This window comes from Vitis vinifera, chromosome 14, assembly GCF_030704535.1.
Source record: "Vitis vinifera cultivar Pinot Noir 40024 chromosome 14, ASM3070453v1".
NCBI classification, from domain to species: domain Eukaryota; kingdom Viridiplantae; phylum Streptophyta; class Magnoliopsida; order Vitales; family Vitaceae; genus Vitis; species Vitis vinifera.
In genome coordinates this window covers 7,295,390-7,310,145 of record NC_081818.1, presented here as the reverse complement: position 1 = coordinate 7,310,145, position 14,756 = coordinate 7,295,390, and the positions used below count along the sequence as shown (strand labels likewise).

The window sequence follows — 14,756 nt, the reverse complement described above, 5'->3', positions numbered from 1 at the left end:
GTTCCATGGCTACTATTTCAGTCTGTTTAAGTCCATCTGTACAAGGGAAACTTCTGTTCTCCCATTTTATTTTGTTTAGCTTTTCAGAGTGATGCTCCATTGTAGTGTGATATGGTACCTTCTGAATAAAATTTCCTATTCCCTAAAGCATTGCTTGATTCTGAATGACAATTTTATTTATCACCTATAGTACTAGATCTTGGCTGGGTCTCATGATATCTGGTGAATATTGCACTTTGGGTGCTTTCATTCCATTCATCTTCCTTTCTAGATCCAACACATGTTGTTGTCCTGTGCTTTTTCTTTGCCTTTTGCCCCTATCTAAAAGGTGGAAAGAAAAGTGCAGTGGGTCTCCCTATGTGGTCCTTGGATGGTTACATGTTAGCCATGCCAGACCACAAATCATCCTATTCCCTCACAACAATCATCAATTTATTTATGAGTTGGAATTTTCTCATTTAACTTAGCCCACTTGTTGAAGTGACATTGATTTTGGGACCGTGGATATCCTCTGAGTATATTCTTTGAAATGTGTTTTTTCTTCTTGTGGTATTTTTTGTGGTGCTACTCGCATTTGGCCAGCACAACTTCCCTTTGGGTGGGTCATCCTTTTCGACCCTTTTTTAATGCTGAATCTGACAGAACTGTTGATAAGTAGGTGAGGCATTGTATAGGGCAAAGAGGTGTTGCCCCGCGGGTTGAGAGGGCAACCCCAGAGGATGAGAGAGAGATAAGTGCAGTTGAGTGGTTGTATGGTGAGAATTAGAAATTGTGGAGGGATGGGGATGGGTGAGAGGGTGTAGCATGGACATTGGCTTCTAAATGGCTGAGAAACATATAGGGATGATGATGATGGTGATGGTGATGGTGATTGCTGATGTGTTTCAAATGCAATATTTAAGATCTGTGAAATGTTCCTATTTCTTCTTTCAAGTCCATTTTTTGACAATGCCCGCCTAAACAAATGGTAACTTCACTCATCTGTTTAAAGACCATCTCCCAAAACTTACCCTATTCTCCACATTATCCTTCTTCATCCTTCAATTTTTCCCATGCTGCTTGCAACTATGGCAACAGTGCCATGGATGATGGGCTAGCCATGGTGGTGCACAACAATAGCCTTTAATGTTTTTAATATTTGGTTTATAATTTTGGGCATTTGAGAAAGTGGGATGGCAGGGGTTTTGTGTCATTTTATTTAACGGATGCCATGGAAATACTAAAAAGAAAAATCTTAAAAAGATGGGAGAAGTTGGGATATTAGTGGGTGAACTTGGAGACACTCATTTTGAAATGGTGCAAGAGGAGTCAGATCAATAGCAAGGAAGTGACATTGGCCGGCTCAAGGGAGATGATGGAGAAAAGTGATCACCATAGTCAAAATTTTGGTATGGTCGATCTTACTTAGAATTCCTAGTTCATCACAACTTCCATTTTTAACTCTTTGATGGTCATATTTCTCGTCCTTTCATTACTTAGAGTACGTTTGATAGTGAATAAGCCGAACTTATTTGACGAAACATAAACATAAACATAATCAAAGCAATTGGGTATAAAAAATTGTGCACATTGAGCAAGTAAGTGACTAGTGATAGCCACTAGATGGGGTCTATATTGTTCCCATTCTCACATGTCTGATGCTAAATGCAATCACATGTGTGTCCAAAATCACACCCTTATTTCCAAATGGGCATTGGGGGTCATAAAAGACAAGAGAAACAGGTTGGCAATGGTAAAGACAATAAATTTTGGACTCCCCACTTTGAAATTGCAATGAATAAAGCACAATAAGCAAAGGCAAAGTCGTTTTCTGGTGCTTTATTTTGGTAAGGGATCGGGGAACATAGTGTAAACATAGGGGACCATATCTCATGGGATCCTCAAATGTCACCCATTAGCCAAGGGCATGTCTAAAATAGAGGGTGGGCTCAATTTTGAAGGCGCCAAAAAACTCAACCCCACCTAAGCTGAATGGGAGTGTCCCCAACAAATACTCACTCCCTATCTGGCAAGAATCAACACTCGGAAAGGAAATACAATAGCATCCAAAATCAAATCACGGGAAACCCTTTTTCCAGCGCTTGAAAAAGGCAACAAACCAACTACCAAAACTTCAACCAACAACAACAGGAAGAAAGAATTATGGATACCACCCCTATAGTTTGATAATGACTTTAAATTAAATTAAATTTAATATTTATTACTTAATGATGTAAAGTAATTTTTAAATTAAATTATTTTTAAATTATTACTTTAAAACTTATTATTTATTTTTTATTTTCAGTATTAAAGTTGTTTGATAAAATTAATTTATAATTTATTTTAAATTATCAAATTGATATAATTACCTTTGTTAATTTTAATTAATATTATTTCATTAATTTTAACTCAAATTTATTTTTATTAATTTTAAACAATAAACTGATGAAATATCCATATTTAAAGTATTATAGATGTATAAGATAACTATTACATATTTATTCTAAAAAAAAAGAGTCATGTATGTAAAATCATGATTTTAAGATATATTGTCACTAGTGTGGATTAACTATTTTAACTTAATACTTAAACTTATTTTTTATTATTTTAATGTAATATTATTATTTTTTATTAAACATACTTAATATATTTAATGACTTAAATTAAGTAGTTAAGTCATATCAAACATGAAAATATCGATAAATACGAATATATTGATAAATATCAGTAGATATTATGACAAAAATATCAATAGGATGAAAGTTGTTCAAAATTCATTGAAATGTTTAAAAAAATTAAAAATAAGTGTAATTGAGATAGGTATGGTCAATAAATATTTATCAATTCTTTTCTTTTTAAAAATGATCTTATTTTTTTTAATATATTTATATTCATTTATTTTAAAAATTAAAAAAAGTATGATTTTGTTACTTCCTATAAAAGAGTGGAACCCTTAATGAAAATCTATTTAGTTTTTTTGTGTCTCTTTTTTGTTTTCTTCTTTCTTTACTTTGTTAGAACATGTTATCAACATGAATAGAATCTACAAAAGAAATAGAAAAACTTTTCTCTTTCTTTCTCACATATAGTTTTCAAGATAATGTCAAACTTTGCAAAGCTTGAATTTATTGCTCTCAATATTTTGGGCAATAACTACTTATCTTGGGTTCTAGATACCAAAATTCATCCAAATGCGATGAATCTTGGAAATACCATTACAGAAGGAAATGACACATCCCTGCAAGATCACGCCAAAACTTTAATATTCCTTCGCCAAAACTGTGGATGAATGTCGAAAAAGGAATGATTGGCCAAAATGGAAAAAAGCAATCTAAATAGAGCTAAACTTGTTAGCAAAATGAGAGGTATTTGGATCTATAGTTTAAACACCTAGAAACACAACGCCTGTTGGATATAAATGGGTCTTTATGAGAAAGTGAAATGAGAATGATGAAATCATAAGATATAAAAACACGACTTGTTGCTTAAGGTTTTTCTCAAAGACCTAGTATAGTATGAGGAAACTTATCCCCCCATAATAAACGCAATCACATTTCGATACTTAATAAGTTTAACGGTCTTTGAAGGACTAGAAATTTGTCTCATGGATATTATTGCAACTTATTTATATGGGTCTATAGCTACTGACATATATATGAAAGTTCTTGAAGGATTGAAATTGCTTGAAACAACTAATCCAAAGTCTCAAAATATGTACTTAATCAAACTACAAAGATCTCTATATGAATTAAAGCAATTAGGACACATGCGGTATAATCGTTTGAGTGAGTATTTGTTAAAAGAAAGATATGTGAATAATCCAATTTACCCATGTGTTCTTATCAAGAAATCGAAAACTGGGCTTATAATAATTGCAGTATATGTAGATCATTTGAACCTTATAGGGACTCTTGAAAAGCTCACAAAAGCAACCAATTATTTAAATAATGAATTTGAAATGAAAGATTTAGGGAAAACAAGATATTGTCTTGGCTTACAAATCAAGCATTGTATAAATGACATATTAGTCCATCGATCAACATATATAGAGAAAGAATTAAAACGATTTTATATGGACAAATCCTATCCACTCAGTTTCCCCATGGTTGTTCATTCACTTGAAGTGAACAAAGACTCATTTCATCCTAAAGAAGAAAATGAAGAATTGCTTGGTTCAGAAATACCATATCTCAATGCAATTGATGCACTACTGTATCTTGAAAATTGTACTAGACTAGACATAACATTCTCTGTCAACTTGCTAGCAAGATATAGTTTTGCCTCAACTAGAAGGCATTGGAATGAGATTAAACATATATTATCATACCTTCATGGAACAAGTGACATGAGCTTATATTATTCAAAATAATTAAAATCACAATTGATTGGGTATATAGATGCAGGATATCTTTTAAATCCTCATTAAGCTCGATCTCAAATGGGATATGTCTTTACTTATGGTGGTACGACAATATCTTGGAAATCGGTCAAACAAATAATGGTAGTCACCTCTTCAAAGCATTAAGAAATTCTTGCAATTCATAAAGCAAGTCGTGAATGTGTAAGGTCAATATTCAAGAAACATGTGAACTACCTTTCATCTGAGGCAATGCAACCAAATTACAAGAAGATAATGTTGCTTGTGTTGCACAAATTAAAGGAGGATTCATAAAAGGTGATAGAATTAAGTATATTTCCCTTAAATTCTTCTATACTCACGAACTCCAAGAGAAAGGTGAAATTGATGTTCAACATATTCGATCATACAATAATCTAGTATATCCATTCACAAAGGCATTACCTTCGACCACATTGAAAATGTTTTACTGTCATACCTTCGATCACAAGGTATGACATTGGAATGCGAAGATTGAGAAATCTACCAATTGAAGAGTTGAAGAAATCATGATTGTGTCTACAAAATGGGGAGAAAACTCATATAGATATACTACACTCTTTTTTCTTTTGTTTAGGCTTTGTCCTACTAAGTTTTATTGGTAAGGTTTTTAATGAAGTCGTTACCATATTCTTATGATCATCCAAGGGAGAATGTTATAAAATATGAAATTTTGTATCACTATAGTAATTTGTGAATGATCATCTATATATATATCTTTTTGTGGGAGAGACCTCTAATGAAAATCTATTTAGTTTTTCTTGTACATTCCATCCTCTCTTTCTTGTTTTCTTTTTCTTTTACTACTTTGTTATAACAATAAAAGTATTTTTTATTTAAAAATGTTAATGATTTAATTTATAAATTTATTATTTTCTTGTATTTAATGACCATAATTAAATTTAACTTATTTACAATAATTTATTTTAATTAATTTAATATATATATATATATATAGTGATATGCATTTTATGAAACTAAAAGCAGCATAGGTGTAGTGGCAAGGGCCTTAAACAGGGTTAAAGTCCTGATAGTGTGCTTTTGGTGTGATTTTTCATATCCTTGTGAAAATGAATCCCACACTGATGCTATATTTAATAAGGGATGCTCCCTGTACGCGCACACCGGAGGACTAGACTTATATATATCTTTTTGGATACTTGGCTAGAAAGTTACGAAGATCATAAAATCTATCTATAAGTAGTTGAATTTGTTGTCGGAATTTTCTTTAGTCAATCCTATTGCCCAGGCTTTTTCACTGGAAAACTGTTCTCAACCAACCATAAAAACAATCTAAAGAGTTACATGAAATAGGAGAGTTGGGCCTTCAGCTAATAATTAAAAGAGTGGAGAATATTCTTGGAGCTTACAAAGTAGAAAGCACAAGTTTCAGCTCCACTCCCAGAAAAAAACAAGTTTTGACATAACCACAATCTGTACTCCAATTTGTTGTTTTTGATGAATAAAATGGTAACTAGAATTTAGAAATCAATGCAAGGTAGTGAAAGCAGAAAATCATTCAGCCACTCAAAGGGCATCCCAAGTATGGGTATCAGTACCAGTCTCGATTCTATAGCATCAATTATACAGTGTAGTTTGACTGTTTGAGAATGATGAAATTTAACTGTATGCAAAAAGATATATGAACATAGAATTCAAAATATGTAAGGCTGTGAAAATCACAAGAAGCTCTATGAACCAGATTAGAGTAATATATGGTATACCAACTCGCCCTCCTCAGTTATCAAACACTGGATTGGCTTCAAGCTCGTCTGCAAATTTTTCAAGGATGTCTTCCACAAGTGCCCCAAACTCGCCCTTTTCTAGCTCCTCGTTATTCTTTTTGTCATCTACTGCCAAGAATACCTCGTTATAAATGGCTTCATGGGCTTCTGGTGGAGGCAAGCCCAACACTTTCCCATGTTTCTCGAGGAAATCCCTTATTAGTTTTGTATTCCCTGGTCCATCCTTTGCACGGTATTTTTCCAGCAATATCTGCTCTATGACATTGTTCAATTGTTGCTTATCACCCAGAAGCTGCATTATTTATCAAGAGATGGTCAGAATTTAGAAAGAAAATATAAGTCTTACAGAAAAATACATTTTAGAACAAATTCTCAAAATAGCACAGAACTATAGCATACCTGAAGTTGAATTAAGAGGAGATTTAATCCCATTTAATTTAAGTACTATTGATAACAATCCCAATATTGAAACTATTGTTTCAATTACTTGCAAATTTCTCACATTATTCCAAATAATTTTAAAATGACAGAGTATGTTTCCTTTTTGCATTGCTTGCCTCATGCAAAATCATTTTGAAATTTCTGGATTATAAATAATATTTTCCCTATTATTTACCAACTTTGAAATGGTGGACAAATTATCTGTAATGGAAAATACGAATTCCAAAATGGTCATCATCAGCCTGGAAAGGAGGATGGGGAAAAAGGTCAGAAAAATGTAATATTTTGAAATAGTACCAAGTGTCAATAGGAATTCAAAGAATTATTGCCCTTTATTTTCCCATACAGCATGTGCAATTTGAGAATGATTTTTCCTTGTAAATACTTATATGTAAGGATATTTATCAAAATGGAGAAAACAGGGAGATTAGACTACCTTTCTTAGCTTAGAACCATCACTGAACTTGATGTCCTGGATGACAACAACATGCTTTTCAGCAAGGGCTTCTGCCAGTTCTTGCAGAACAGGCTGGAGAAGTTCAGCAAATTGTGCTTGACCCAACACTTCATCCCCCTCAGCTCCGTGTTTCTTTAGGATGTCATTGAGCAGAGGAAATTCTATTCAATCATACCTTCCATGTTATTAACTTCGTTTTATGAAGAAAATTTCTTTCTGAGAACAGACTTAAAGTTACATTATAGATTAGCATGTTGATGGTGAGCATTGGGGACCAAACTGTGTGTGAGCTCCAAATCTGGGAAGATAGGGACATTTGACAACAAAACTCAAGAAAATCCCATAACAAGGATTTCACTGAAGATAAGGAAATCAGAAGGATACTATAAATCAAATAGAGTACCATGAAAAAGAAATATTAAAATCAATGTACTGATGCCCATAACGATTCAATACATTCTCATATTAACAAAATGCTCTTCAATCAGCAAAAGAGGACTGGAAGCCACAAAATAAGAAGAAAATTAGCAGCTTCATCCCCAGAAATGCCTCAGGTCACTGAAAGTGGAATGGACATAATTCTAGGTCTCTTAAGCAGACTAGATGTCGATGTAAAAGACTAAGGCATGAAAACAAATGCAAAAAATAACTATAGACAACTCTGGATCACTTATGTCCCTATATTGGATGGAAACGTGAAACACATAGAAACAAATTATTAATCACACACATTGAGAAACAAGATCACATACATTGAGATATAAGATGCCCAAGCACCTACACTATATTAACTAGTGTATGTGGCATAATAGAACTAAAAAATCACACTTTTGCCGCTTACCATGACAATGATCAGCAATAGACTGAACTGAAAACTTAAAGAGTGAAAAATTACAAGTTCCATAAATTTGTAGAGAGGGAGAGAGAGAGAACAGCTCTATCATCCTTAGCCTAATTCAATTTAACAGCCATCCTAAGGTAATTCAGTTTAAACAGCATACATATCTGGTTGACAAGGTATTGACTGTAAAACACTCAGCCCAACTGAGCAGAATCAAGCCAAAAATAAGAGATGTTGGCAGTGTAAATCCTATTCCTTAGGATTACAATCATCTCCATGTGAAATATTATACTGTCATTAGAAGCTAGTGACAAATCATTCTGTGTGAAAAGGATTGTACCTCCACACAGAAGATCAATTCTTCGTCGTGACATCAGAACAATCCCTATGATCAAGCTTGATAACCACTGGGGTATATAAGGTCATGTGCAAATGGCTTTTCTGAAGTGTTCACAAAGTGTTTGTACAATGATTACTTGTAGGTTTGTCAACCATGGAAGCGGGGTTCAGTGTTTATGCAGACTCTTCATGCAAAAATGTTGAAAGTCACTGACACATCCCTATCAGAAACCCAAAAACAGGAAGCTGCAATGGGAACAGTCTAATGGCCAAAATTAATTGGTTCACTGGTACAAAGGACTGGCAGCTTCCAAACTAGATGCATGATCACCACCAACATCACATATATTTTAAAATGAGTTTGGAGTCCACAAAGCATGATGGTTCATCTTTGTCTGATGCAATGAAATCACAGTTGCAATGTCTTAGGCTTTTAGTATCATTTCCTTTTATTAAAAGATGTAGGTAGATTTTCCTGAAGTTTCTGAACCGTCTACAAGATATTTCTAACCTCGAACCGCAAATGATTTTAACCACCAAATAGTTAGCATTACCTATCAGATGCCGTATCCTAAAATAAAATGTGTAGACAGTGTACAAGACCTTCCAAAAGGTTTGTGGTCATCACATTTGAAGAAGCTCCACAAAGAAAGGTAAGAAATACAAAGTGAAACCAAAATAAAAGGTATTGGGTCAGACCATCTAATTAATAATTGAATTTCAAAGGTCACTTGTCTTCACTATTTAAGGAGAAAACTGGGGTAGACTTCATGGTATAAAATGTTAAGCCTAATTTCAAAAATTTGCCTTGGGTTTTAGTGTGTGAAAGTTCTACGGCTTGAAGGCAAAATAGTTGTCTCACAAGATAGATTTGCTACCCACAACCACCTGCTACCTGGATTTTTCCTACTTAACCCTTTTTCCTCTCCAAATAGTTGCCCATCCTGTCTTTGTTTCAAAAACTGCTATAGCAAATGCCAGCCTTACAAAGAAATTTTGGACTTAGAACATAAATAATGCATAAATTTCGTAAAATTGAAATTTCTTTTCTAAAACTTGATATGACTACAACAGTATATTTTCTTCCATTTTTCTTTGAGACTTGAATTATGTGGATGACCTAGAATTTCAATTGAAAATTGACTCTGGACTAGTTGATGGAAAGATTCATGCAGCATGTTAGCCTTTTTATCTATTACAGGTTATGCATTTAATTTGTTACAGCTTTGTAGGAACTGCTTAATATCTCACTGCATATGCATCATGAAATTAGTGCAGGAAGTCCTACTATGAATATAAAGCACTTTTATCATAATAACTACAACAATATCATGTTAGCCCTTTTATCCATGACTGGCTATGCATTTTGCCTTCTACAGTTTTGTAGGAACTGCTTAATAATATCTCACTGCATATGCCTCATGAAATTTGGTACAATAAATTCTTCTAGCCTGAAGTAAATATGCTAAATATAAAGCACTCTTATCATAACAATTAAAAAAATGTAAACAGAGGATATGAAAATATATTAGAACCTCTAATCCTCCATCTATTCAGAAATCAAGCTATTCAGAATCTTGTCCAATAATTGTATGTTAGACATTGCAATTTTAACAATGGGCACCAATCACTTCTAGAACTAATGCTATTAAATAACATCGAGCAAGCTTAATTTAAAAAGTCCAGGAATTTAGAACTTCTTGAGGCACTCATGACACCACCAGGGGTGGGATCAACTACTTTAAAGCATGTAATGGGGTTATGATACGTCTATCACTTGACATAGAGAACAACTATTACAGGTGATTATGGCTTTTCATGAAACCTATCATCAAGGAAACAAAATTTGAATTCTGTTTTGGTCAACGCACTCAGAACCTTTTGGTTTCAACTTTCAACTGAAAATCACATTGGAATACTGGAATTCCAGATTTTCACTGTACTTTAAGAGGGTTTCAGTGCTGTTAAGAGTTATAACATCACACATTGAAAACAGCATGCTAGATTGAAGACCATTTTTTTTTTTTAAAATTCTAAAAAATTATCTTTAACTTAGAAGATCCTTGTGTCATTTTTATCAACCTTTCAAATTTAATCACCTCATGAGAATAATTTTTAGTTCTCAAATTAATTTCATCAAGGTGTGCCTCCTCCTTCCTTGCACTTAAACTATTTTCTATGGTTAAGTTCATATTTCATGAAAGATGTTGCATAAAATTGTAAATTTGAATCAAACCAGAGAGGTGTATGCGTAGATTATGTTATTATAATGCCTCAAAGAAAAATTGAAACTACCAATTTGTGATGTTTACAATAATGGAATGCAATTACCTATCAGTTTTCCCCACACAGTTATGCATATCAGAAATTTTTATATACATGTTCAATGATGATAGACACTATCATCATAATTCACATTCAGCTTAAAAAACATTTAAACTCAGCTTTTCATTGTATCGAAACACTACTCATTTTCACATGTGTTATGATCTGTAACTTATATCAGGTTTCAATTTCAATTCTATTTTCGACATAATCAAGTGTGTATGCCTCTAGCATTAGGTTTATGCTCAAGATTTAAAAATGTCTTCTTTCTTTAAAACTAAAAATAATAAATAATAAATAATAAATAAAAACCAAGCTAGCATTACAACAATCCATTCCAATCCAAAACAAGCTCAGGGAACAGCATACGAAATTTACGATAAAAATATGCACAAAACAAAAATAGATACTCAAAAAACTACATTGATGCACACTGATTATATTTAAATATGATGCAATGATCAAAATTAATATTCTTTTTTTTAGGAAAATGTTTTTTGTTCCATAAGCATCAATATAAGTGAATAATTATAATAATACTTATCAACCAAAATGCTAACAAGAAATGAGAGTGAATTATTGGCAGTTAACATGGACAATATGCATGCATTTACAGTTAGGTTGCATCTGGTTGCATGGAATTGGTGCAACAACCCGCTCCTTCCCATATGGATACTATCCACAAACTTCTTCCCGTATTCAATGTTAGATATCACAACTGGTCAGTGGAATTGGACACTAATCTAAAGTCCACTGGTCTTTTCTTTTCTTTTTTTTATTTGGCTTTATATACCCTTAGATTGGAATCCAATGTTTAATTCTTTAGACCCCAGATCCACAAATCAATTCCATAGAGAAAGTGGGACATATAGATTCCACAGAAGAAGAATTCCAGTCAATTCATTGTGTCCAAATGAAGATTTAACTTGGATTAAACACATAAAAATTCAAGAAGCTTCATCAAAGATTGCTAGAGGTATGAATGCAAACCTGAAAAAGGAGGAATACCCATTTCAACTCCCATGTGAAGAAGAGCATTCCTTATTTCACTCTTACTGATCTTTCCCGTATCTTCAATATCTAACTCAGTAAATAGATTCTCTGCTAACATTGCAAAATCATCTTCATCCTCTAAAAACAGTCGAAGAGTGTTTCCATCCAGAATTGACGCCACAATTGGATCATCTAATTACAAATTCAAACATAAGCATACACTCCCTGAATCATAAATCAGAAAACTGATGAAATGAACCAAAAAAAAAAGGAACAAAGGAAGTTTTGCCCATTCCAAACTTCTAATTCAGAGAATATATCAAACTAACAATAGACTGGATCATAAACATTAGCTTCAAATATAACCACAAATAACTTCAATTGATCCCACACGAAACAAGAAACACAACAATAGAAATACAGAAAAGAGTTTGCAGTACAAGAGTCCGTTGTAAACTTTCGCTTAGGGAAAAAAAAGGATTCAGCCCAACTAAACAATAGAGCAATATTTCAAACCAGTGAATTCTTCTTTTCCTACATTTTCTCATCAACGAAAAGTAGCCCAATTGGATTCAGAAACCGTAAAATGAATTGAAAAACCTTATACTTCACCGGATCTCCAAGATTAAAAAACTCTAATTCATTTTCCTTTCCTGCATTTTCCCAGCAGCCATATATGAACATAAAACGAAAAACTAAACCAAGTCAAACAATGCCGTCACGCTTACTCGTCTAGACTTTTCTTTTCTTCAGAAGGTAAAAAAAAACATTCCTCATGATCCAAAAATTTTCAGTCCTTTCTTCCATTTTCTCAACAATCAATCGGAGCATCAAAACAATACCTTGCAGTTCATCCGCGATCGCGATGACATACTCTCTGAACTTAGAAGAAGCTTCTTCGCGATCGAGTTCAGCGCACCGGAAATTGATAACATCGCCGACGTTGAGTCGTTTAAGCGCCGAAGACTTCACAGTATCCGGCAAAGATAGACCGCCTAAGAGAGAAGAAACTTTCGAATCAGCAACATCGAGGAGTTGAGCACCGGTGAAGGTGACATCAGATTCCGGAAGAGAGAGATCGGCGAATCGGAGCTTTTCGCCGTCGACAATCGTCAACCCTTCGTCGGCCATTTTCTAGAGAGAGAGAGAGTTGTGTTTCGAATTTAGTTTTTCTAGGGAGACGACTGAGATTTGAATTCGTCTGGACTCTGGACTCTGGGCCTCTCTCTCGTTCGTATACATACTCTAGGTTCCCTCTACCTGATTGCCCTTTTAATTTAACAAAATTTCGGAATTGCCATAGCAAATTTGTCCTGCAGCACATTCTTGAGCTTAACGAAACCAGGGGCCTTACGGGTATTATGCTTGTCTGGTACCGCTTCTCGGACAAGGTATTCACTTCGCTTGCAAATAGGCTTTTTCTTTCCAATTTTTTTTATTAAAAAAAAAAATCCTATTAACAAACTATTTTCCTTAATTATTCCTTTAATAAATATTATAATTTTAATTTAACCGTTTAAATTAGTAAATGGAAAAAGCGAAAACGTAACTGAAATTTTCAATATTATTAAATGATTATTTTTAAGATATTATATTTGATTTAGGATTAAGAGAGTACCCGCGATTTGGTGGGGTCAATGATTTGTGTCGGACGTCTACGCGTTCAGGACGCGCACGATGAAGTTTATTTTCCTTCCTAAAAAGCAATACTCCTATGCATGCAAGCCTATGCTAAGAAAGAATGCGACTTTAATCATTTTACTTTTTCTCCGAGGGATTAACGAGGATATTCCAGGCTGCTTGATTTCTATTGATAAAAATTATATACTTGAAAATGGATAATGTGGATAACCATTGTATATTTGAGTGATACTCATCTTAAACATCCGTAAATAAAGTAATTGATTTTTGTTATAAGGGGTTTCTTATTTTGTAATTTACGATCTGTATTCAATTATATAAATATTATTTGTTCTATGCCCAACGAACCTCATTGCTTTAAAACATGTCTAAATTTAGATGAAAAGTTTTAAATCTTCAAATCCTTTAACAACCTTTTAATCCACATTACTTCATAAATCCTATTGGTAATTGATCTAAATTTAAGTTCTACACTACCGCTAGCCATCATGTTTTATTTCTTATTTGGCCAAGTAACAAGGTTTCCTCCAAGAAAAGTACAATAGTTAGAAGTTGATCTTCTATCAATTATACTCTCAACCCAATCTACATCAACGTAGAGTTCGATTTGTAGTTGTCTTTGTTTCTTAAACAACAATTCCAAGAGTCTCTTTCAAGTATCTCAAGATTTTATACACAACATCAAAGTGTTCCGATCTTGGTGAATGTATGGATTGACTCACCATGCTTACTATAAAAAGCAATACTTTGACGTGTATTAGATAAATGGACTAACGTTCCAATAAGCCTTTGGTATTGCTCCTTATTCACCATATCTTAAGTTTTGGCAAATTATAGCTTTAAGTTGGGTTCAATCGATGTTTTAGCCACTTTGCAACCAAGCAATCCCGTTTCACCAAGCAAATCAAGTACATTTTTGTGTTGATTAACGAATATACCTTCCTTGAACCTAGCAAACTCCATCCCAATGAAATACTTCAATGTACCCAAGTCATTGATCTCAAAATCATTAGCAAGTTTCCTCTTCAATTTTTATAGTTCAACATTATCATGACCTGTCAAGATAATATCATCTACGTAAACAATCAAGATAACAATTTTCCCATATATGGTATGTTTATAAAACATAGTATGATTTATTTGACTTAAATGGTAATTATGACATCTTACAACCTTCCCAAAGCATTTAAACTATGCTCTAGGGGATTGCTTAAGGTTATATAAAGACTTCTTTAATCTACAAACTTTTATCTTTACCAAACCTTTCCTTGAAGCCATGTGGTAGGCTTATAAAACTTTCTCTTCCAATTCTCCTTTTAGAAAGATTTTTTTTACATCCAACTAATATGGGGACCAATTGGAATTCATTGTCAAAGATAACAAACCCGAATTAAGTTTATTTTGGCTATTGGAGCGAATGTCTTTTAATAATCAATCTCGTAGGTTTGTGTAAATTTTTTTGCTACGAGCCTTGGCTTGTACCTTTCTATGCTACCATCAACCTTACAGTAAATACCCATTTGCACCCTAGTGTCTTTTTTTCCCTCGGCAAGTCAACTACCTCCCAAATGTCACTTTTGTTAAGAGCATTAATCTCTT

The 14,756-nt window shown here is 33.4% G+C and overlaps 1 protein-coding gene across 1 annotated transcript; it reads right to left on the bottom strand.

The window, feature by feature from the left end:
* Nucleotides 1–5,874: 5,874 nt before the first annotated feature.
* Nucleotides 5,875–12,845, bottom strand: LOC100265852 (uncharacterized). Its single transcript, XM_002279314.4, has 4 exons — nt 12,359–12,845; nt 11,514–11,708; nt 6,998–7,179; nt 5,875–6,412 (listed from the first exon to the last, which is right to left on the bottom strand). Exons 1-4 carry the CDS (start codon nt 12,645–12,647, stop codon nt 6,113–6,115), a joined length of 966 nt encoding a protein of 321 aa, XP_002279350.1. The 5' UTR covers nt 12,648–12,845; the 3' UTR covers nt 5,875–6,112.
* Nucleotides 12,846–14,756: the final 1,911 nt, after the last annotated feature.

What these genes read in the sequence shown, in the direction of transcription:
- LOC100265852 (XM_002279314.4), bottom strand. Translation starts at nt 12,647, where the DNA reads ATGGCCGACGAAGGGTTGACGATTGTCGACGGCGAAAAGCTCCGATTC. An exon ending in GATCGCGGATGAACTGCAAG is followed by an intron (nt 11,709 to 12,358) that starts GTATTGTTTTGA and finishes ATTTGTAATTAG; the next exon opens with ATGATCCAATTGTGGCGTCA. An exon ending in GGGTATTCCTCCTTTTTCAG is followed by an intron (nt 7,180 to 11,513) that starts GTTTGCATTCAT and finishes ATGATTGAATAG; the next exon opens with AATTTCCTCTGCTCAATGAC.